The sequence below is a fragment of the Apium graveolens genome, chromosome 11, assembly GCF_009905375.1.
Source record: "Apium graveolens cultivar Ventura chromosome 11, ASM990537v1, whole genome shotgun sequence".
In the NCBI taxonomy this organism is placed as follows: Eukaryota; Viridiplantae; Streptophyta; class Magnoliopsida; order Apiales; family Apiaceae; genus Apium; species Apium graveolens.
Window position 1 is genome coordinate 32,382,890 of NC_133657.1, and position 22,892 is coordinate 32,405,781.

Consider the following 22,892-nt stretch of genomic DNA (forward strand, 5'->3'; position numbering starts at 1 on the left):
TCTGGGATTTTTCCCTAATTTTCTGGGATTTATCCTTAATTTCTGGATTTTCCCTAATTTTCTGGGATTTTTCCCTAATTTTCTGAGCTTTTTCCCTAATTTCTGGGTTTTCCCTAATTTTCTGGGATTTTTCCCTAATTTTCTGGGATTTATCCTTAATTTCTGGATTTTCCCTAAATTTCTAGGATTTTCCCCTAATTTTCTGGGATTTATTTTTAATTTCTGGATTTTCCCTAATATTCTGGGATTTTTCCCTAATTTTCTGAGATTTTTCCCTAATTTCTGGGTTTTCCCTAATTTTCTAGGATTTTTCAGATTTCCAGCCCTTTTTCGACCAGGATCCTAGTCGAAATTTTGACCTGGATCCTAGTCGAAATAGGGGTCAGCCTTGCCATCCTGGTCGAAGGAATTCGACTAGGATCCACGACCTGGAATTCGAGCAGGATCCTAGTCGAATTTTCGACCTGGATCTAGGTCGAAAACTCCCCCACTTTTTTTTAGCTCCTGGTCTTGAGCCTATCGACTAGGATTTCGACCAGGATTCTAGTCGAAATTTCGACCTGAATCCTGTTCGAAAATTCTTTGATTCTCTTGCTTCCTGGTCGAAGGATTTCGACTAGGATCCACGACCTGGAATTCGACCAGGATCCTAGTCGAACTTCGACCTGGGTTATTAATCCCCATTCTTGAAAGATGCTTGGTTTATTCGACCTCATTCCTGGTCGAAGTTTCGACCTCAATTTAGTCCTATTATTTCCGTTGTTTTCGTGTGTCTAGTCGAAAAATTTCGGGCAGGATCCACGACCTGGAATTCGACCTGAATCCTGGTCTTTTTTACCCGTTATTTTCGGGTGCCTGTTCGAAAGTTTTCGGGCAGAATTCACGACCTGGATTTTGGACCTGAATCCTGGTCTTCCACTAGCCTTCTTCATTTGGCTTTAATTTAAGGTATTGTATTTTCCAAATCCTAATTGGATTTGGGCCGGGCCTTCTTTATTGGGCTTTATTGGGTTTTTCCAAATCTTACTGGGCCTCTTTTATTGGGCTTTTCCAAATCTTACTGGGCCTCTTTTATTGGGCTTAATATTCCCTGTTTAGAATCCTCTAGAATTCCTAGGAATATTCTGGAATATTCCTTTTTCTGGGCTTTTTCCTATGGGCCTTTGTCCTTAATGGGCTTTCGTCCCTTCAACTTCCTTTTTCTCTTATATAAAGGACTGAGGAGAGGCCACTACTCCTCATCTTCTCATTTCTAAGTTTTCTTCTTTCTCCTCCTGCTAAGATTCTCAGAGCAATAACAGCAAGTTGGAGCTCAAAGCCTTTTTTAGGAGCGCTTCTTCAGGTAAAATCCCTCCCTTTACTTTTCGTGTTTATTTCTATTGTGTGCCCTTTTAAGATATCCTGTATGTGTCCTTTTTGCAGATGGATGACAAGAAAATGACTCGCTTGGCCAAGATGAACGTGGCTAGAAAGTCCAATGAGTTCCCTATCCGATCGAGGTACACTTCTTTAATTGACATGATCAACACTCGAGGGGACGAGTACCCGTCTGATGCGCATCTGGACGCGCACGATCATATTAGTGCCTTACGGGATCCCAAGGAGCTGGAAAAGTTGAGCAGCTGCTTCAAAATCAAGGAACCTTTTAAGCTGGTTCTTGCAGGTCCGGCCGACAGGGCCGGCCAGTGGAAAAAGGACGCGCTATGCGTCTATAGGGATACTCTAAGGGCAAGTATCAGACTCCCTTTTCATCCCTTCATTCCTTTGTTACTGGCTGATGTGGGCATCAGCCCTTGCCAACTCCCCCCCAATTCTTGGAGGCTTATTCTGTGCTACCTGTCACAATGTGCCAAGCATAAGGTCCCTACTTCCGTTGCCATTTTCAGGAAAATTTTCCAGTTCAAAAACAGCCCCGATAAAAGTCCGGGTTGGGTTTCTCTAAACCAGCGCCCCACTATTCCCCATATTGTGAATGGGAAGTCCATCCCCGACAACAACTTGGGGTGGAAGAAAGATTTTTTGTTCATTGTTTGGGAAGGTGGAGATTGGGGCTCCCTGTTTCGATCGTCCTTTGGGTTGGCCGTGGATGGGAGCCCAAATGATATAACTTTGTCTGAGGAGGAGGCTAGAGCTTTCAACCTCCTTACGCAAGACAATGGGACTTCCCATTCTTGGGACCTTATCCGGGAGACCGTCCTGGTGGAACGCGGCCTCTCGCCCGTTCATAAGAAAAGTAAGTTCCCTTTCTTACCTCCTTTTTATTTCCTTTATTTTCTATTCCATTGATTTTTCAACTGACTTCGTTTATTGCAGTGGCTGAGAAGATTGAGGAGGCTACCAAGCCTAAGTACCTGGAGACAACCAGGATGAAGAGGGATGGGAAGGTGTTTAAAGACCCTCGCCTTGGTGACCACTTCCCTGAGTTTCTCCTCTAGGCAACGGAGCCAAGCGAGGAAGGCCCCAGCCAAGTTTTGCGTACCAAGCAGAGGCCAGGGGCTTATTTTCAACCTGCTTGGGGGATCCGGGGTAAGGATTCAATCGTGGGCAGCACGGCGCTGTCCACGGAATGGTCTAAGCATTCCATCTCCCCGGTGGACTATCAAGACTTTGTCCTTCAACAGGACTTAGAGGGGAATGAGCTTTTTGGAGCCCAGGCTTTGGCGACGGTACGTCCTTTACCTATGCCCTTCATACTTGCCTTTTCATGTTTCTTTTCTCATACTTTTGCTGCTTTTCTTGCAGGCTAACGCCCATTTCCAAGGTGCAATTCACCAAGCTAAGGCTTGGAAGGTTGGCCTGGAAGATGCTAACAAGAAGTTGGAGGAGGCCAACCAAAGAATAGAGGCCCTTGAAGCTCAACTGGACTCTTCCACTTCTGACCTGGAAACAGCCCGGGCCGAAAATGTTATTCTGAAGGCGCAGAAGGATAAAGCCTTTGATGGCTGGATGGACACCCAGGAGTTCAAGGACTTGATGGTGGAGCACGATGCCCTCCTACACCCAGTTAGCTATAAGGAGGGCTGGGATGCTGCTGTGGAGGCCATCCAAGATGAATTTCCGGAAGTCCTAGAGTAGTCCTCCTTCCCTTGCCCTGTACGAGTTCCGGAGCTTGGGGGTGTTACTAACAAGCTAGCTGATATGATCAAAGACGGCCCTTCAGGGAGCCCAGGGCTGCGCCTCAGAATCCAGTGTCTCCCGCATCCTCCAAAGCATTTGAAGGCAGTTCTGATGGAACCTCTGCAGGGACTTCTGAAGGGACCACTGAGACGTCCGAGGAGACCTCGGATAGTGGTTCCGAAGAATCTCAGCCTTCCGAGGCCTAAGTTTTTTTGTATATCTTTTTTTCGAGACAATATGTGAATTTAGTTTGTCAGAAGTTGTTACCCTTCGGGGCTATATTAGATATGCTGTTTTCCTTATTTGCCTCTTTCTTCTTTACAATACTTAATATGCACTTAAACTTTAAGCATCCTTAGATTGAAATAATTTCAAACTCTTTAATACGAAGTCTGGTTTTCCAAAACCTTACATAGCATGGGTTCGACCCTAATCAATAATAACTTGACAATGTAAACTCTAATAGAATATAAAGTCCTACGCAAGTAAAGCTTCAAGGTGCTTTTAAACCTGCTTGTCATAATGACAAGCAAGAATCGTACTTCGACTATCTTACACATAGTAAACCTTCAGGTTTTGTGCATGCCAGGTTCTCAGGACTTCAAAACCATCCATAGTTTCCAGTTTGTAGGTTCCTCTACCCTGAACGCTCTTGACTTTGTACGGCCCTTCCCAATTCGGGGTAAGCTTTCCTTTTTGTCCGACACCAGAAGCTTCTATCTTTCTCAAGACTAGGTCACCTTGTTTGAAAAACCTCTCTTTAACCCTTAGGTTGTAGTAGAATGAAGCCTTTTTATGATATTCTACTATCTTTGCATGTGCCTTATCTCGCACTTCATCGATTAAATCCAGGGCTAACCTCTGCCCTTCTTCATTTTCTTCTGCATTGAAAGCCTGAATCCTTGGAGAGGAATGTGATATCTCTACTGGAACAACTGCTTCTGCCCCATATGCCAACATGAAGGGAGTTGCTCCTGTCGTGACTCTACAGGTAGTCCTGTAGGCCCATAATATTGGAAGTATTTCATCCACCCAATTATTTCTTGACTTCTCGATCCTCTTCTTTAGTCCATCCAGTATTATCCGATTTGCTACCTTCGCTTGCCCATTGGCTTGCGGGTGAGCCACAGAGGTGAACCGTAACTCAATTTCATTTTCTTCACAATACTTCTTGAATTCCTCATTGTTGAATTGTGTTCCATTGTCAGTGACGAGGATACGGGGAATTCCATATCGGCACATAATGTTTTCCCACAGGAATTGTGCAACCTGCTTAGTTGTGATTTTGGCCAAGGGCTTGGCTTCAATCCACTTAGTGAAATAATCAATGGCTACAATCAGAAACTTCCTTTGTGTCGTGGCCATAGGGAAAGACCCTAGAATATCCATCCCCCACATAGCAAAGGGATTAGGCGAGTTGATAGAGGTCAGCATCTCGGGGGGTTGTCTAACAACTGGTGCATGCTTCTGACAGCGATCACACTTCTTCACATATTCTTTGGCATCAGCCATCATTTCTGGCCAATAGAAGCCTAAACGGGTTATCTTATGAGCCAAGGCCCTGCCCCCCAAGTGTTGCCTACAAATACCTTCATGCACTTCCTCAAGAGCCAAGCGTGCCTCATCGGGCCAGAGACACCTTAAGTAAGGAACCACGAAAGATCTTTTATACAGAATCCCATCTATCAAAGAGTACCTTAGTGCTCGAATAGTTAACTTCCGTGCTTCAGTTGCATCGCTTGGCAACCAACCGGTCTGAATGTGAGCCTTGATGGGATCAATCCATGACGTCCCCAGGCCTATGGGAGCCACAAGCTTAACATCTATGCTTCGTGTCTCCACGGACCTTTAAGTTTTTGACTCTAAGTGTTCCAGCTAGGCCAAGGCCAGCTATCAGGGCTTCATATTCTGCCTCATTGTTTGTGGTTGGAAAGTCTAGCTTTATAGCATACTCAATTAAGAACCCATCAGGGCTTTGCAAAACCAATCCTGCTCCACTGGAGTTCGTTTTTGATGCTCCATCAAAATAGAGAACCCAATATTCTTTATCATCCTTCTCTTTGCCCCCATTATCGACTCCCTTGTCTTGAGGTATGGCATCTTCCTGCCCCCCGACTTCTTGGTTGGGTATGGTACATTCCACCACGAAGTCAGCTAGTGCATGGGCTTTTATTGCCGTACGTGGCTTATACTTGAGATCGAACTCTCCCAGCTCTATTGCCCACTTAATCAATCTCCCACTTGCCTTGGGACTGTGAATGATATTTCTCAGGGGCTGATTTGTTAGTACCTCAATCTGGTGAGCCTGAAAATAAGGACGCGGCTTTCTTGAAGCCATTACCAAGGCTAAAGCGAATTTCTCAATAGCTGAATAATTCAACTCAGCACCATGCAAAATTTTACTGGCATAGTATATGGGTTTCTGGACTTTCAGTTCCTCTTTAACCAACACCGCGCTCAAGGCGCTCTCTGAAACAGCCAAGTACAAGAATAAAACTTCACTCAGAACTGGCTTGGCCAACAACGGGGCCTGGGCCATATACTTCTTTAACTCTTCAAATACCTTCTGGTTTTCCTCACTCCATACAAAGTCTTTGATGTTCTTTAGTGACTTGAAGAATGACAAGCACTTGTCTCCTGACTTGGAGATGAATCGTCCTAGCGCAGCAACCCTTCCTGTGAGCTTCTGAATATCCTTGACAGTTTTTGGTGGTTCCATGTCCAGGATCGCCTTTATTTTATCGGGGTTAGCCTCAATTCCCCTCCTTGAGACCATCAATCCCAAGAATTTTCCAGATCCTACTCCGAAAGCACACTTCGTAGGATTCAACATCATCTTGTGGTACCTTAGGACCTCAAAAGCTTCCCTCAAATGGGTTATATGATCAGTCTTTACTAGACTCTTGACTAACATGTCATCAACATAGACTTCCATAGTCTTGCCAATAAGATCTTTAAAAATTTTGTTTACCAACCTTTGATAGGTGGCTCCTGCATTCTTGAGACCAAACGCCATAACAAGATAACAATAAACACCAAAGTCAGTGATGAATAATACCTTTGGAATGTCATTCTTATGCATTTTGATCTGGTTATATCCGCTAAATCCATCCATGAAACTCAGCATCTCATGTCCAGCAGTGGCATCAATCAAAGTATCAATTATTGGCAGCGGAAAACAGTCTTTAGGGCATGCATCATTCAGATCAGTTAAGTCTATACATATCCTCCACTTTCCATTAACCTTCCTTACCATTACAGGATTTGCTAACCACTCCGGAAATTGGATCTCCTCAATGAAACCAGCCTCTAAGAGCTTTTCTACTTCCTGTTTTATAGCCTCTTGTCTTTCCGCGGCAAAATTTCTTTTCTTTTGTTTGACTGTCTTCCGGCTTGGATCCACGTTTAGCTTGTGAGTAATTAACTCCGGGTCTATGCCTGGCATATCAGCTGCTGACCATGCAAACACATCACTATTTTCTTGCAAAAATTTCACTAACTTCCCTCTAAGGGGCTCCTCTAATGTGGCTCCAATGAAAGTCATCCTCTCAGGATTCTCGGGGTCTAAAGGAACCGAAACCAATTCTTCTGCTGGCCTTCATCTATTCTCATCATTTTCTCGAACATCCATATCTTCAATAGGAAGAACCTGCCCCCCGACTCCATCTGCCCTCAAAGAGGCCACATAACAGCTTCTAGCCATTTTTTGATCTCCTCTCTCTTCTCCAATCCCGTTTCGGGTGGGAAACTTCATAACTGAATGGTAGGAAGAGGGGACTGCCTTGAAGGCATGTATCCCTGTTCTCCCCATGATATCATTATAAGTTGAACTAGCCTTTACCACCACGAAATCCAGCATCTGCGTTGCTTGCCTTGGTTCCGTACCTATGGTGGTCGGCAATTTGATTATCCCTTCCACAGGACATTCTACTCCAGCAAATCCATATATCGGCATGTCGGTTGGTGTCAACTGGGAGTCATTATACCCCATCCTTAGAAAGGTGTCGTGGAGCAAGATATCCACAGAAGCACCATTATCCACAAGGACCCTCTTAACCGGGCTATTTCCTATTATCGGTGTTATGACCAGCGGGTCGTCATGGGGAAACTTCACACCCTCTAGGTCGGAATCATCAAAAGCCAATGTTACTTCTGTCCTGGCCCTCTTCAGGGCTTCTCCAACAATATGCATAACCTCCCTAGTATATGCCTTTCTGGAATTTTTGGACAATCCAGTAGCAGTTGGACCTCCAAAGATCGTGTTTATCACAGGTCCTCGAGGGCGTCGCGGTCCTCCAAAAATTGCATTTATAACCGGCCCTCTAGGTTGGGGATTCCGCCCCTGATCGTCTTGGTCCCTCCTACGATCTTCAAAGTTCTTCCTTCCATTATTGTTTCTGTCCCCTCCATCTCCAGTATACTTGTTCAATCTTCCTTTTCGAATCAAAAACTCAATTTCATCTTTCAATTGCCTACACTCATCGGTGTCATGGCCAACATCCTTGTGAAACCTGCAATACTTACTCTTATCTAGCTTGGCGGGATCAGCCTTCAAGGGCTTAGGCCAGCGAACATCTCTATCTTTCTCAATCTCCATCAAAATCTGACTTCTAGGAGCATTCAGCTTAGCGTATTCAGTGAACTTTTGCCCAGGTCCTCCCTTCTTGGGGGTTGAATCAGGGTTTTGTTCGGTTCTAGGATATTTTTCCTTTGCAATATATTCTAAATCAGTTTTCCGCTTCTTGCCTCCAGTGGGCTCATTACTTACTACGGTCTTCCTCATACTTTCTTCAACCTTGATATACTTCCCTGCCCTCTCTTGGAGCTGCAACATGCTTTCAGGGGGACGTTTGGCCAAGGACATCTTAACAAACTCGTCCCTAGTTCCTTGTTGCAGTGCTATCATGGCTACCTTATCATCAAGGTCCGGGACTTTTAAAGCCTCATTTGTGAAACGATTCAGGTAATCTCTCAAGGATTCCTTAGCTCCCTGCACAAGACTCATAAGAGATGCTGAACTTTTCTCATGGACTCTTCCACTGATGAATTGCTTAATAAAAGCCTGACTTAATTCTCTGAATGATCTAATAGAGTTTGGGGGCAGGCGACTGTACCATCTTTGAGCCATACCCGACAGGGTTTGAGGGAAGGCCCGACACTTTATAGCATCATTCACGGGTTGCAGCAGCAGTGCATTAGAGAATGTCCTAACATGATTAGCGGGATCTCCCGTACCATCATAGGCTTTGATAGTGGGCATCTTGAATTTCCTTGAGATATGGGCATTCATTATCTCTTCTGTGAAGGGTGGAGTTGGATCATCAGGATCTCCAAGGGGAAGGAGATTGCTTAGATCAGTTCTTGGGACAACAGCCCTTCTTCGTACCGGACCATCCAGGTCTATGACAGGAGGAAGATTTCTCCCCCTAGGAGGTATCTGGGGTCTGGTGGTCTGGTGAGCCTCCAAATCACGCCTCAGCCTTTGAATTTCAACCTCATGAGCCCTGATCCTTTCCTGCACTTCTTGGGGATTCGCCCCTGGGGTGCTTAGAGGGCGTTGCCTTCCATCGACCATTGGCTCTTTTCCAGGACACCTCCTTCTCGGGGCCACTTCATCATCCGAAGATTCAGAGTCTCTCTCAGTGTAAGGACCAGAAAATTCCCGATCCTCAGGGATAGGAGCCAAACCTCGTATATAGGAGGGCGACTGCCCTCGTGCTTCGCTTCGCCCAGCATATCCACTTCCTCCAACCTCAGGGTGAAGGGGCATCCCATAAGGGGGGTTAGTAGTAACAATAGTTGAATATTCATACCCGACGGGTCGAGAATTCACAGGTATATGTACTTGTTGAACTTGAGGATTTGTACCTTGAATAGTCGGGGGAGTTGTCCCTTGTGGCTGAGGTTGAGTTGCCCCTATCTGGGCTTCCCCCTGAGTAGATGAATAAGTTGAATGGGGAGGAATCTCCACGGTTGATGAAATCACCTGGGTTGTCTCTGATGGTGTTCCTTCCTCTAGAGCTCTAATTGTTCTCCGTGTTCTCGCCATGGTTGTTGTTGTGCTTTCCCACAGACGGCACCAAATGTTATGGTATTAAAACTAATATATATAATTGTTGTATTTAATACTAAGGAATGTGAGCTTCGAGGCTCGATTTGACTGCTCTTGTGTTTCGTGACTCAATCTGCCTTAAAAAGATGCCTACGTACCTTGCTGATTGCCAAGGATCAAGTCAAAAAACGTAGTTCTGATGTGTGGGGTGAGGCCCCTTATATAGATGTTGGGAGTCCTTGAATTGGACTTGGTATAGGAGACTTGGTGGGCAAGTCTCATAATCAGAATGGACTTTGGAGTCCTAGATAGTAGGAAACTGATTCCTTATCCTTTTAGGTCCCCTTGAGGCTAATCTGTAAGGATTTATATCCTTATCGGGACTCTTCTCAATAGCTGATTTTTCCCTTATTAATTAATTACGAAATTAATTAATAATCAGGGTTTTTGGGCCTTCTTTGTTTCATCAGGCCTGATCTGGTCCATCAGGCCTGATCAGCATGTTAACCTTTCTGGTCTGAATGTCATATATCTTCTTATTGGGCCTAGCAGCCCATACCTTGCAGTATTTAATTATTCTATCATAATTTATTTATCCCTATCAAATACCCTTAATTAACCCAGCTTGTATTTCTTCGAAGAGGCATCAAATATATAACTTTCTGTTTCCAGGAAGAAAGATTATCTACAACATTGACAAACAAGTTGTTTTATCCACTTATTAGCTTTAAAGGGTGCTAAGGCTGCAAATTCCAGTATATAAGCTGCAAACTCAACATTGGGTGAATCATGTTGTTCTTATTATACAGTGAATCATGTTGATTAAAACTAATAAAAGAAGTCGAAAAAATTCTTTATACCGGTAGAAATTCAAGTTTACTATATTTTTAATAGCGTATTTCCTCATAAATATGATATTATTGTTAGTTTAGTAGGTACAGATTTTAAATATATAAACCGCCTTTATATTTTTATTAGCCTTAAATTATGAAGTTGAATAGAATTTGTTTATACATTTACAAGCACAACATATATCAATACACATCAAAATACTTTCAAATTTTAAAGAATGGTAAATTATTTAGTTAATCGTAAAAAATGGTTTTATTTTCCTAAAAATACTATATTTAAGTAATTAAGGTGAAGTAATTTGTAAATGAAGAATAAATATTTTAATAGAAAGTAAATTGTATAATAAAATAATTATTATTCTTTTTTAATATAAATGTTTAGTCCATAAACTGTTAAGTATTAAGAATAACTAAAATATGTACAGTTATTAAATCTTTTTCAATTCATACAATTTTATTTTATTTTAAGATAATTTTTTTTATAAATATATCTTCATTACATTTAAAGTTTATTAAATTATAAAGTTTTTACAATTGTCATTTTATCATAACTTAAAATCTCTAAATTCGGTAGAGGTATACTGTTGCAATAATAAGGATAGTAGTATAAACAAAGCACATTATAGCTTTAGTATATTTTAACATAATATTTTTAAAATATTATTTTTTAATGAGGTTGATAAGCTTCAAGTATTATTTGCAACAATTATGTTTTTAAAATTAGTCTTATAAATTTTTAATCATCTATTTTTTAAAAAATAAATTCCTTACAATTTTATATTTTCGGTTAAGTTGGGATTAAACGTATTTAACCGATTAATTGTAAAAAAAATCAGGTCCTCCAATGCAGAGAAACTGAATCTTACTTATTATTAATCTAAGGTATAATTGTTATTCTGGTGTGTATATGGTTTTTGTTTAATTTTTAAAAAAATTATATTTTCAACTTAAGTAATCATTTGTTTTAATTTTTATTTTTGTAGAAAACATATTTATTAGCAGTTAGCTATTTTTTAAATATAAATCAAGGGTTTTGCATTAGTTTTGGTTATTTAAAAGAAAAATTATATGATTAGTTCACGTAATTTTGTTATCTTAATTTTACTATTTTATATAGCCCGTGTTATATCTATTTGTATTAAGTTTGTTTTTTAATTATAAATTATATGATTAACAAGATCAATAATACATATGCTTAATTATTAATTTAAATGAGATCAATTATTATTTGTTGACATATTACTATGCATGATTACTAAGCATTCTCGCTAAATATCTTTTTAACCACTATGTAGTCCATATTCATCTAACAATACAGCTATACATCATTTATGAATAACAATTAATTTTTCATCCTATCAATACACAACAATAATTACAAAACCTCCACATGCCAGAGTATCTTTAGAGACGATTTTCAGAAATGATTTTGGCGCAAACAAGTTTCCTGCCACAATAAATAAAATAATTTATAAGTTTGTAATATTGTAGAATATCCGTAATTGAATCAATTTAAATATAGAATTTAAAGTAGTTAATTTATCACATTACCTCTATCAAGATCTTTCTCATAAACATCATGTCTATAGATGCAAACATTCACATTGTTCATATTTTCTATATCATTATGCATCATGTACATCACTATAGAATCATCAATTGTCTGATACAAAATCAGACCAGGCTTTCCCAAATCTGCAATGGCCTCCAACCCTCTCCACCTCACATTTCCATTCCTTAGTGGTGAACCTCAGACTTACAGAGTTTCCATGTTTGAAGTTTTTGTAGAAATTCTCTGTTTCTGACTTCATTGTCTGTCATATATGCAAAAATTTGTTCAGGTATCCAGCATATACATATTGGTATTAAAGTATGAATGTGACCTGATATGGAAAACAATTGCAAATAAATCTTACCAAATCAATCCCATCACCGTGCAAGTCTGCACTATTTACGCTAATGCGGTAAGCTTCAGTTTTGTTCAAGAAACCATCATATAACATAGTGACAGATTTCTGAAACTGAATGTTTCCATAGAAAACCATGAATTCTTCGTCTTTCCATTCCGGTTTATTTAACATCCACTCATTTGGTTCTATCGTCGAGTAGTTTATCTCAATTGCCGCTTCCTTATATATCTTGACATTAAAGACCCCATTTCCATGATAATCAAATAAAACAAGATTATATATCGTAATTCCATAAAACTCCATAAAGCGAGCAAGACCACATATTTTTCCGATTTCTGAATCATATCGAGCACGCCATTTATGTGTTTTACAATATATATTCAAGCCAGTTGGAATTCTTCCACCACAAAAACTTTTAAAATCCGCGGGCACTCTCTGATCAAGTACCATTAAATCAAATACATTTAAAAATAAACATAAATTTGACACTATATAAATTAGCGCTGTAAAATATACACCATAGACAAAGAATCGATTCATACCTCCATTGGAGAGAAAGAGTTTGATTCTAGTGAGAGTGTTGTCTCCTTGGTGAAAATAAGTTACTTTTTGCTTGAAGAAGTTGAGAATTCCAAAGTCACCGTAGTTTTCTTATCTGGGCTTCTTTTAAGACATGACTTTAATTTTATGTAGACTTCTTTTAAGACAGGAGTTTAACATATCCCAAAGTCAACTTATTAGGATTGTTTGAGTTTTTTAATTATTTTGATATTTTCTCCTTTTAAAATTTTTAAAAAAATGATTTTTACAAAATAGTGTTATATATTATGTTTTAATATAAGTGGGTTTTTGTATTATTTTGATTTTAAAATAAAATATTACAATAAATTGTATGTTATGTAATATTTACTGGATTTTTTAAAAAGTAATTAATTAAAAAAAATATTTACTCAGTTTTGTTGTACATATTATTAAAATATTGACTACTAAAAACGTAAAATATAAATGTTAAAAAAAGAGTTAAGAGACTTTTAATTGGTTAAAATGTGAGAGAAAGAAAACTAAAATAACATACTGAGATTTAACGTTAAACTATAATATCAATTTTATATTTCAAAATAAACGGAACCTAAATAACTTTAATAAATAAATTAAATAAAACTAGAAGATAACCGTTTATGTTATAAAAATTACAAACTTCGAGAAAAAAAATCAAAATTGAAGAAATTTGTAGTGCGCGTAGCGCGGGCAAAAAATCCCTAGTAATAAGGAATGTGTATAACGATCATTATTGGAGTTGAAATATAAAAAAATATCTTAAACCACTAAAACTTATTATTTTATAATATATATAAGGAACCCACTAAGATACTTTTGGAGTTGCTCTTACTAATTAAAGAGAGGGGAAAGCGCAGTCTTTCAGTACCTGTATCACCCTCAGAAAAGGAATCTCCATCAGAATAGTCTACCAGGTGTAATCTCACCCAAACCAGTTGCTACTCAACCTGCCCACAGGTTCAAGCAGGATTCTTGGAAAAGGTTCAGGCATGATTGTAGAAAGGAGGAATCTATTTGTTTTCCTAAAGCAAAGCATTTATGCATAGCACCTCCTAGCTGCACCCAGACCGTGCTTAGAAGTTGTGGAAAGAAAACATAATCAGAGACTAGAGATATGTCAAAAAAAGAACTCAAAAGATGCTTAATTTTAATGCAAAAAAGATCATGCTGCCAGGTGAATGCCAGATTAAAATGTGCGGTTCTCCGCCACACTATAGAATAATACCGGGATAGATTTTGGGGATCTGGTGACAGTGTATGTTAAAAAATTTATGGCAATTAATTGTCCATTGTAGTATATGCTTAAAAAGAATGAGCAACTAAGATGCATAAAATGTTCCCAACTACAGTCTAAATGCTTTCTGCTAATGATCTCTAGTTCATCCAAGCCCTGCGTACACCCTTTGGAAAAATCTGAAGAGAAGTACACGGCAATGCTATCTTTCTTTTGCTCATTGTTTTTCTTTCTAATTAAAGTTCCCCCATGGTGCCAATATCTCCATTTCAGAATAAACACTATAGATTTTCTCCAGGAGGCAACTCTGCAAATTTTGGTGGAGTTCCAAGTACACGTTCCATGTCAAAACGAACCTCGATATTGCGAATACCATATCCTACCACCATCAGCCAGTAAAGCAGTTTCGCAAGTTCTGGTGCAGTCGTCTCTGTTACACTAGTCTGTAAAAATATAAAAGGCCAAACATAGTCCTTCAGTTTCCATTAGTTTTAACAGGGTAGATTAACAATCATAATATTTACTTATCGTACAATAAAGTCAAGAAAAATTCTAGCCCACAATTAGCAGAAAAGGTGACATACCCGTGTTCAGCTACCCTGAATATGAAAATTGTTAAATTTTAAACCCTAATTATAGAATATTAATTGCTCTGTATGCATCTTTATTTCATATATAGAACATGCGAAACCAAACTGCCGCCATAATTTTAACCATGCAACAATGCTAATGTAGTAGCAAGGTTCATTCTTTTCTTGTTTGTGACTGGCCGCGCAGAAAGAGAAATTCCATAGTAAAGAGCTTGAAGATAGGGTCAAAGAATATATCACACCAATCATCAATTACAAGTCACTTTTTTATGGAAATACATACGATGAAGTTGACAACGGACCTTCATCTTATCAGGATCAGACACAGCCAAGAGGCGCTTGATGAACGTGTTCATTGCCAGAACAACATCTTCTCCAGCAGTACTTGTCAAGTCCTGAAATATGATAAATATATTTGCTTTTTGTGGGAAAAATGAAAGTTAATGCTTAAAAGACCGGCATCAGGGTTCTTTAATAATTCATATCATATCCGTTCGGAAGTAAATTGAAATGATTAAATTTCTCAGCCCAAAAGTACGGTAGAACAAAAGCTAAAATTTCACATTTATCAAATTTAATAATATACAATCATAGTGCACCTGCAGCAGAAACTTATAACAAAAAAATATTGGGTTAGCAACCATATTTCGAAACACCCGGAATCGTCAGCTCCTAACCTTCAGATTTTGGGGCTCTAGCGACTTAAGATATTCCAACAATTCATTCTGTCCATTAGCAGACTTCCTTCCTACTTGTCGGTTAAGTTCCTCAATTTCTGCTTCCAGCAACTCAATATACTTTGCAGCATCTATTGTCTCAGGACCAGAAACATTATTCCATTTAATGACTTCACCCGAAACCTTTTTCTGTGTACCTGGTGCATAATCTGGCACATCCTGTGAAGTACTGATATTAGTTAACAAACCGTGGAAAATGAATTTATAGCAATTGGATTAAGTAGGTGTAAGTGTGCTTTTTAGTAGATTGTTAGCAATATTAATTATTGCAAGGTAGCTTCAGATGTAGGCAAAGCAACTCAATTTAGTTCAAAGACATTGAAACTAGTAGACAACATACGGGAGTAATGACTAGCATAAAAAATACTCATTCTCGACATGCAACCCATGATCTGTTACTTTCAAAAACCAGCCAAGGAAATTATAAAAAAAGAACATAATGCACTTGCCTTCTTTTCTTGTGTATCAGGAAGAGCAACTTGTTCTAAACTGTGCTGCAATTCAAGCCTGTACTGAGCATTCCTGAACATATACCCGGTCATTAAGACACTGTACATGAGCTGCGCAAGATTTTCAGCAACCTATACAAGTGCCAGTAGATTCTAGTTAAAGCCAAGCGCCAAAATTGTAAAACCATTCAGGTTTGGTTAGTAAAGTATTTCAGCATCTTTATATACTTACGGTTGTTACTGTAACTGCAAAGAACTGTGGGGGTAGTGTCCCAATCATATTTGTTACTGTTTGACGCATAGCCTCAACTACCTACAGAAATACAAGACAAACAAATTTGGTTGAGCTTTACACGAGCCACTTCATATTTAAATGGATAAAAATGTCTAGAAAAATACAGTAATAACTAAAAACAATATAAGATACCTGTTGTGGAGCTCTTTTAACAAACATCTCCATGAATTCAGGCTGTACATTTTTAACGTACTCCAATAGAATTTCCTTCCGGCTTTTTTGCTAGGGGTCCAAACAAAAATATCAGAACCATGGGTTAAGCTGATATTAACTCCAACTATGCAAACCAAATTTACAGTTTGAGCTAGCACAGGAATATAGTTTTTTTACATCCCCTAATTACCGAAAGGGATTAAAAAGAGGCTGACAAAGCTAATCAGGAAAAAGCACAACAGCGCAAAAAGCCATTCTCAAGTGACGTGCAGCATCTACAATCTACTATAGATTTGTGCATTAAGCGGTCTTTTCTAATCATTGTAATTAGTACAATTTCTTCACACTTTTCTTCAACTCGGAGACAAGACAACCACTTAACAATAACACTAGATAATCAACGCAGGCAAACAATAATAACTGTAACAATACTAAAGCACCTAAATTTCGGTATCAGTTTAAAAACCTCTAAAAAATTCTAAAAATTTGCCAACACATATACAATTCAAACACAAAATCGACGGCAATACAAAAAGCAATAGACACAAAAAATCATAAGAAACATACATACATAACAGCTTACCAGAGTTCCATTAGGGGGTTTAGAATCACTAGAAGCATTGTTATTGTTGTTGTTGTTGTCGTCGTTGTTGTCGTTGTTGTTGTCTGATGATTGAGCTTTGAGAATTAAAGTGGACCCTCTGTGAAATTTTCTTACAGGAAATTTAACATAAAAATTACTATTTGAGATGAAATTATTGTTTGGAAACGATTGGACCAACAATCTCGAAGAATGTGAGCAGACGACCGAGGGTTTTAAGGTTACAGAATACATTTGAATATGTTAGTTTGGGGCTCTCTGTAAAAAAACCCTAGAATTATGTTTTATCATCATTCGTCCATTAACCGATGATGGCCGGGAGAGATTTGTTTGAGTGAGTGTGGGTGCAGGGGGTTATCTTGGCTGGGCCCCATTAATTACACATCCGTCGAATTCAACGGTGTGGATTCATCAACCAATTGTTGTATTTGTAAGTCGGGACCGGTTGGCGTTTACATGGGGCTGTGTACTATGAGATATGGATGCACAAAAAGTCCGGGCCCGAAAATCTGGCCCGGCTCGATCCGGTCAAAACCCGGTCAAGTCTGGCTCGGTTCCGGCCCGAGCTTCGGGCCTCGACGGACCCTATATTTTTAGGTAAAATCCGGCCCGACCCGGTTAAAAACCCGGGCTTCGGCCCGGCCGGCCCGATAAAAAACCCGAAAAAGTCCGGTTATAATCTGATTATTTTAATATATTTTCTTATATATTTATAAATTCATATTTACTATAAATATAAATAATACTTTAAACACATATATATTAACATATTTGTGATTAATAATATTATTTATATACTTCGTTGCATAAATAATGAAAAAAATATAACAAGTACACTATATATATTTGGATATCATTGTTATCATAACAATGATAAAACATATTATTTTATAAACATGTTTATTTTTTTCCGAACTTAAATGTTTTCAACGAAGTAATGTTTTCAACGAAGTAATATTTTCGTAAAATATTCGATCTGATTTAAATTAGAAAAAACCCCGGCCCGATCCGATCCGGCCCGAAAAAAAGCCCGGTTAGGCTCGCCTCGAGGGGCCAAACGGGCTTTGACATTTTCGGAAAGCCCGGCCCGGTCAAAGTCAAAACCCGAAAAGCTCGGCTCGATCAAAGCCCGGGCTTTTTAAGGCCCGGTCAAAACCCGGCCCGATGGCCCTTTTGTGCATTTCTACCCTGACAGCACCCGCAGGGCGGGGTCAAGTTGTACACGTGAACGCGTAAATTATTCAAATGGCTTGTTAGGTAATGAATATAACACAGAGGGTGTGAAAGTATTTTGAATATTTTTAAAAAAATTAAATTTTAGTTGTTTGGTTAACAAAACAGATTAAAAATGTAACTATATTATGTTAATTGAAATAAAACAATGTCCACAATATTTCAAAATTCACTTAATTTTATATTAAAATTAAGCTAGTGTCTTGCTACAAATTCTGAGTTCTTTGTAAAAAAAGAACTCAGCTTCTTCCTTAAGAGAGTTACAAGAAATTTTAGATCTGTTTGATATAATTTAAAAGCAATGGACCCGCGTTTACTTTATAGATTAGTAAACACAGGTTTACACATCATGCAATAAAATGTACTAAACCCTACTTTAAATTATCTCTAAAGTTTTTCATTTCTGGCTTAGTGTATCTTTGTAAATCCTGTGAATCTGTGACTTTTCTTTGTCAGTTAATCTTGGCATTTGATCATGCACTCTTCAAGTTGGTTTTGTAGACTTTTCAATCTAACTGATTAGATCGTTTGTTGATTGATAATCTTGAATATTTAACTTGTCTGCATTCTGTACTTAAGTTTCTTATCGAGATCTCCAGTTTGTTGTTTAGAGAACTGACATCTCGATAAGTATAATGGCTTATCGAGATCTCTTAGTTCTCTATAAGTGCTTTGACTTGCCGAGGTCTCTGAGGTCTCCGAGTTCTCTATAAGTGAAATTGGCTTGTCGAAGTCTCCCAACTTCTACATGTAGAAATCATTTATCGATATCTCTAAGATCTCTATAAGTATTTTAACTTGTCGATATATCTGAGATCTCTAATGAGAGAATTGACTTGTCAATATCTCCAATCTTCATATCTTCATTTTAACTTGTCGATATCTCTGAGTTCTCTAATACAGAAATGACTTGTCGATATCTCTGAGATCTCTATAGGCATTTTGACTTGTCGATATCTTTGAGATCTCTAATGATAATTTGACTTGTCGATATCTCCAATCTTCATGTCTTCATTTGACTTGTCGACATCTCTGAGACTTCTCTATAAGCTGTTTTAGACTTCTCGATAAGTCATTCTGGAGTTCTCGGATGACTTCTCTATATGACTTGATCTGTGATTTACAGTGTTACAGATTTCGGAAATCGGAACTATTCGGTTGAGGTACCGATTTATAATTTATCGGACGATTTTTAAAAAATCAGATGATTAGTCGGCGATTTATCGGAAATCGGTCAAATCAGACAAATATTTTTGACCGATTTTTGAGCGATTTATCGGCGATTTTTGAAAAATCGACCGAATTCTATAACAGAGGTGATTTGTAGATATCTTGATTTAGAATATTTTTCCTAAAACAGATTTATTCAACTCCAAACTTTTTCATAATATCTCTGAGCCATTATCTTTTTGTTCTTCTTCCAGAGTTTATTCTTAGACTTGAGACTGTTTATAGAAAAATACTTCAGTCGAAAATTTGACATTTTTACAAACTCAAGTGATATAATACAAAATACAAAATTAGATTATTATAGAACCAATTCTTAGGGTTGTCAATTTTACTTAGTTTTGTTATAGTACATGCATGTCTTGCACAACAATCTCCCCCAATTTGTGAGAAGATTGTTTATCACAAATTCATGTCTGGTAACAAGACTAACCCCAAGTTACAGTGAACAATAAATATCATATACAAAATTGACAGAAGTACAACTTGTATACATTAAGTGATTACATGAGTTTGAAGGTACATTCATCACACAAATTTCTCATAGCCAGTTTCTTGTCTAATGAGGTCCTTTAAGTCTACAAGTACTTGCAATTCTTCTATGATTTGAGTCCCTCTTAGAGCTTCCACAAGTTTGAGCCACTCATCTAATGAATAACCATTCAAGTAACAAACTTTAAATCTTGAGAATCTGTCAACCTTGATGTTTAGAAAGTATCCATCTTTTGATATTCGGCTCATCCCCTTTACCTTGAGTTCTTTAGATTTTTGGTCAAACATTTCTATCTCTTCAATATATTTTCTTTCCATCTCCTCTCTTTCAGCCTTCTCTTTTGCTCTTCTTTCTTCCCTTACTATCAACCATACACCCAATACAGATCTACATGTTATTGTACCAGTATCCTTATCATTTAGTAAGCTAATCACCCTTTTCATTTCTGTGGTTTAATATATATCCATTAAATTTATGCCAAATAAAGTGTAGGATCCATCTTGATAGTAGATTCTTACTTCTCTCAATGATACAACCCAAACTTTAACCATTTTTTCAGCTAATTGTTGAAAGTAGTCATCATCTGTGATGCACCAGTTTAAGGGTAGAAAATCTTTTTGATTAAAGCAGTTCCAGATGGCCCTCTCAGTAACTTGCAGTTCTTTTGGCTTTCTTCCAACTGATTTGTAATGGGTTTTGATTGGTGGCTTAAAAGAAGGTAGGTTTGAGATTTTCTTTAGAGAAGTTTGGCTTGAAGTGATAGGTATTTTCAGTATTGTGTTAGCAGTGTATTTGTACAAGAATTTAGGCTTAGAGGGTAGAGGTGGTAGAATGTTTAAGTTTGTTGGCTTAGGGGTTTGAGTTTGATTGATTTGGATTGGTAGGGTATTTTTCTTTGGTTCTTAACCATCCTCCTTCTTCTTCCTTCTTCTCTCTTCACCCTTCTTCTCATCATTTTCTTTCTTCTTGGCATCTCTTTTCTTGTCTCCTTCTTTGCTGCTAGTTGTCTTAGAGGATTGACTTGGATTTGAGCCAGAAGGTTTTTGATCATCTTCTTCTGCTCATCAGCATCCAAGTTATCCTTATTAATTTGAGTTTTGGGAAAATTGGCTTCAGGATCTCTCAGATATATCCCTAACAGCTTGATAATTTCTTCATCTTCAACAGTCTTGTATTGCTTAGTCTTCAAGTCTGCCTCTAAAGTCATAATCAGCTTTTTGTTTGCCATGACACATTGCTTAGGAATTTGGAAGTGTTTACAATGTTTGGTGGTTGGACATATGTATGTTACTCCCTTGTTTGGCTGTAAATATGCTTCTGGAAAAGCAGCTACTTAAGCCTTCTTCAATTCAGTTAGCATGAGAGTGTCTTCATGAATCATTCTGTTGACTGTGTTTATCAGAATGTTCAACTCAGATGCCCTTCTTGTTATGAGATAGTTAAGGGACACTTGTATACAACTGTCTACCCCTGAGTCATTTATGTTGACCACAATTCTTCTCTCCTGAAAATTATCCCTTGTCACCAAGATCACCTTTATAGAATTTATTATCTTGCCCAAGGCCTTCTTGTATGTAAATAAGTTGTTGTTTAAAGAAGCCCTGAGAGCCTTGAGCAATTCATCAAATTCCCTGCTCAGACTAGGTCCCTTAGCTGCTTTGATAAGCCTCTCCATTCCAACATCAACTTCTTGATATTTAGCAGCCTGAATAGCTTGGGTAGATTATCTTAATAACCTAGCCTCTATCTCCCCCTAGTCTTGTTAACATGAAAGATGAGAGGTGTAGGGATTTTAGGCCTTACAGCTTCTGGAAGTGCAGGAAGTGGGAAGTTGAGTGCACCCATGATGGCTCCCAAAGACACTGAATTTTGCATTTGGAGGTTCTTGTGAGAGTCCATCAGGGTTTGGATATCAGCCTGTTGACTTTCCACCATTGCTGAGAGTTGTGATACTTGATTTTTCAAGGACTCATTAGCTGATTGCAGAGTGGAGACTTGAGTTTGGAGAGCCTGGATTTGCAAGTTTGTTGATGTTGAGATGGGTTGTTGAGAGCTTGAAGGGAGACAGGTGCCAAAAGTGGCATGCACAGCTTCCTTTATGCCTTTCATCAACAGTGCTGAAGGCTCATATCTGCTTTGATGAATTTGATTCAACTTGAGCTTGGTGTCATTTGAATATGCAATGTGCAGTTGAACCACCTCATGCAAAACCATAAAAGATTTCCTTAGATTTTTGACATTTGTATCTACTGAAGTGAGACCAAATCTTGCCATATGTTCTGCAAAAGTCTGGAATTTTGATTTAATCTGAACTTGTGAAGGAATAATCTGATCCATCTTCTCCCTCACCATCTTTCTGATCTTATCTTGATGACCAGTCAAAGTCATTTGTAGTGCTTTGCCAAATAGGTGAAAAGCTTTGATTTGAGCCTTGTAGACTTCATTGACTGCATCATACACTTCTTGTGGATTGAGGACCTTGGCATTAATCCCCAAAATGGTGACACATTCCTATATGAATCTTGCCAAGACCTGATCAATCTCTAATATGAAGTCCTTAGAAAGTCAAGCATCCACAATGCCATCCTACTCAGCTTCATTCACTATTTTCTGTTTTTTCTTCTTAACATCTTCATTATAAGTGAGCATAATTATCTGATAGTCTTGATTTGTCATGTCTGTAGTGAACAGCTGTTGTGGGATGTTTGCAAGGCCTAAAAGTTGATCAACTAGAAGGTCATCAACTGTGGGTGGTCGGGATTGAGCATTTTGTAACCACTGTTGGATTGGGTGAGATGGTTGTTGTGAAGGATTGGATGTTGAAGGAATATATGTAGGTCGTGAGGTGGAGGGTTGATCTTCAATAGAACCACATGTGACAGATGTCACAGTTTGACTCACAAGTTGAACTTTGGTTGTATCAGTTTGTTGTTATCCACTTGTGGTGGAAACCTCCATTTGAATTGAAGGGGAGTTAACTAGGTTACTGTCATGTACTCTAGTCTCAAACCCTTGTATTTCTTTCAGAATACTGTCACATAAAAGTGATGTACTTGCCTCTCCTATAGCAGGATCATTGGAAATTGAACTCCTAGATTCAATTGTGAGTGCAATCTCAGCTAGGGGTTTGAGGGGAGTTGTTCCTCCAACAGGAACCTCCAATTGAATTGGAGAGGATTTAGATAGCTCCCCCTCAGGATTACTAACCTCAAACCTTACAACCTGTGAACGTTGATTTTCACATTAAGGTGCATTGGAAACTACCACAGGGTCTTCAGCAAAAACTGATGAAACCCATATGTTTGTGTTGGTGACATCAAGGTCTATCCCCGCATGTAGCCTCTCACCAACTAAATTTGGTTCCTGGGTGGTGAGCACAGTTTCATGAACCA

General features: G+C 38.5%; 1 protein-coding gene and 1 long non-coding RNA gene across 2 annotated transcripts; both read right to left on the bottom strand.

Annotated features, from left to right (window-relative positions):
* Positions 1 to 11,372: 11,372 nt before the first annotated feature.
* LOC141695239 (uncharacterized) lies at positions 11,373 to 12,672 on the bottom strand. The gene is made up of 3 exons (XR_012564421.1): positions 11,937 to 12,672; positions 11,572 to 11,834; positions 11,373 to 11,467 (listed from the first exon to the last, which is right to left on the bottom strand). It is a non-coding gene; the product is annotated as an uncharacterized LOC141695239 (long non-coding RNA).
* A 1,059-nt stretch (positions 12,673 to 13,731) lies between these two features.
* On the bottom strand, positions 13,732 to 16,876 carry LOC141697769 (uncharacterized). Its single transcript, XM_074502313.1, has 7 exons — positions 16,530 to 16,876; positions 15,926 to 16,015; positions 15,731 to 15,811; positions 15,499 to 15,630; positions 14,990 to 15,208; positions 14,615 to 14,707; positions 13,732 to 14,165 (listed from the first exon to the last, which is right to left on the bottom strand). The coding sequence occupies exons 1-7, from the start codon at positions 16,779 to 16,781 to the stop codon at positions 14,004 to 14,006; spliced, it is 1,029 nt and encodes a 342-aa protein (XP_074358414.1). The 5' UTR covers positions 16,782 to 16,876; the 3' UTR covers positions 13,732 to 14,003.
* Positions 16,877 to 22,892: the final 6,016 nt, after the last annotated feature.

What these genes read in the sequence shown, in the direction of transcription:
- LOC141697769 (XM_074502313.1), bottom strand. Translation starts at nt 16,781, where the DNA reads ATGTATTCTGTAACCTTAAAACCCTCGGTCGTCTGCTCACATTCTTCG. An exon ending in TTAAAAGAGCTCCACAACAG is followed by an intron (nt 15,812 to 15,925) that starts GTATCTTATATT and finishes GTATTTCTGTAG; the next exon opens with GTAGTTGAGGCTATGCGTCA. An exon ending in CTGATACACAAGAAAAGAAG is followed by an intron (nt 15,209 to 15,498) that starts GCAAGTGCATTA and finishes AGTACTTCACAG; the next exon opens with GATGTGCCAGATTATGCACC.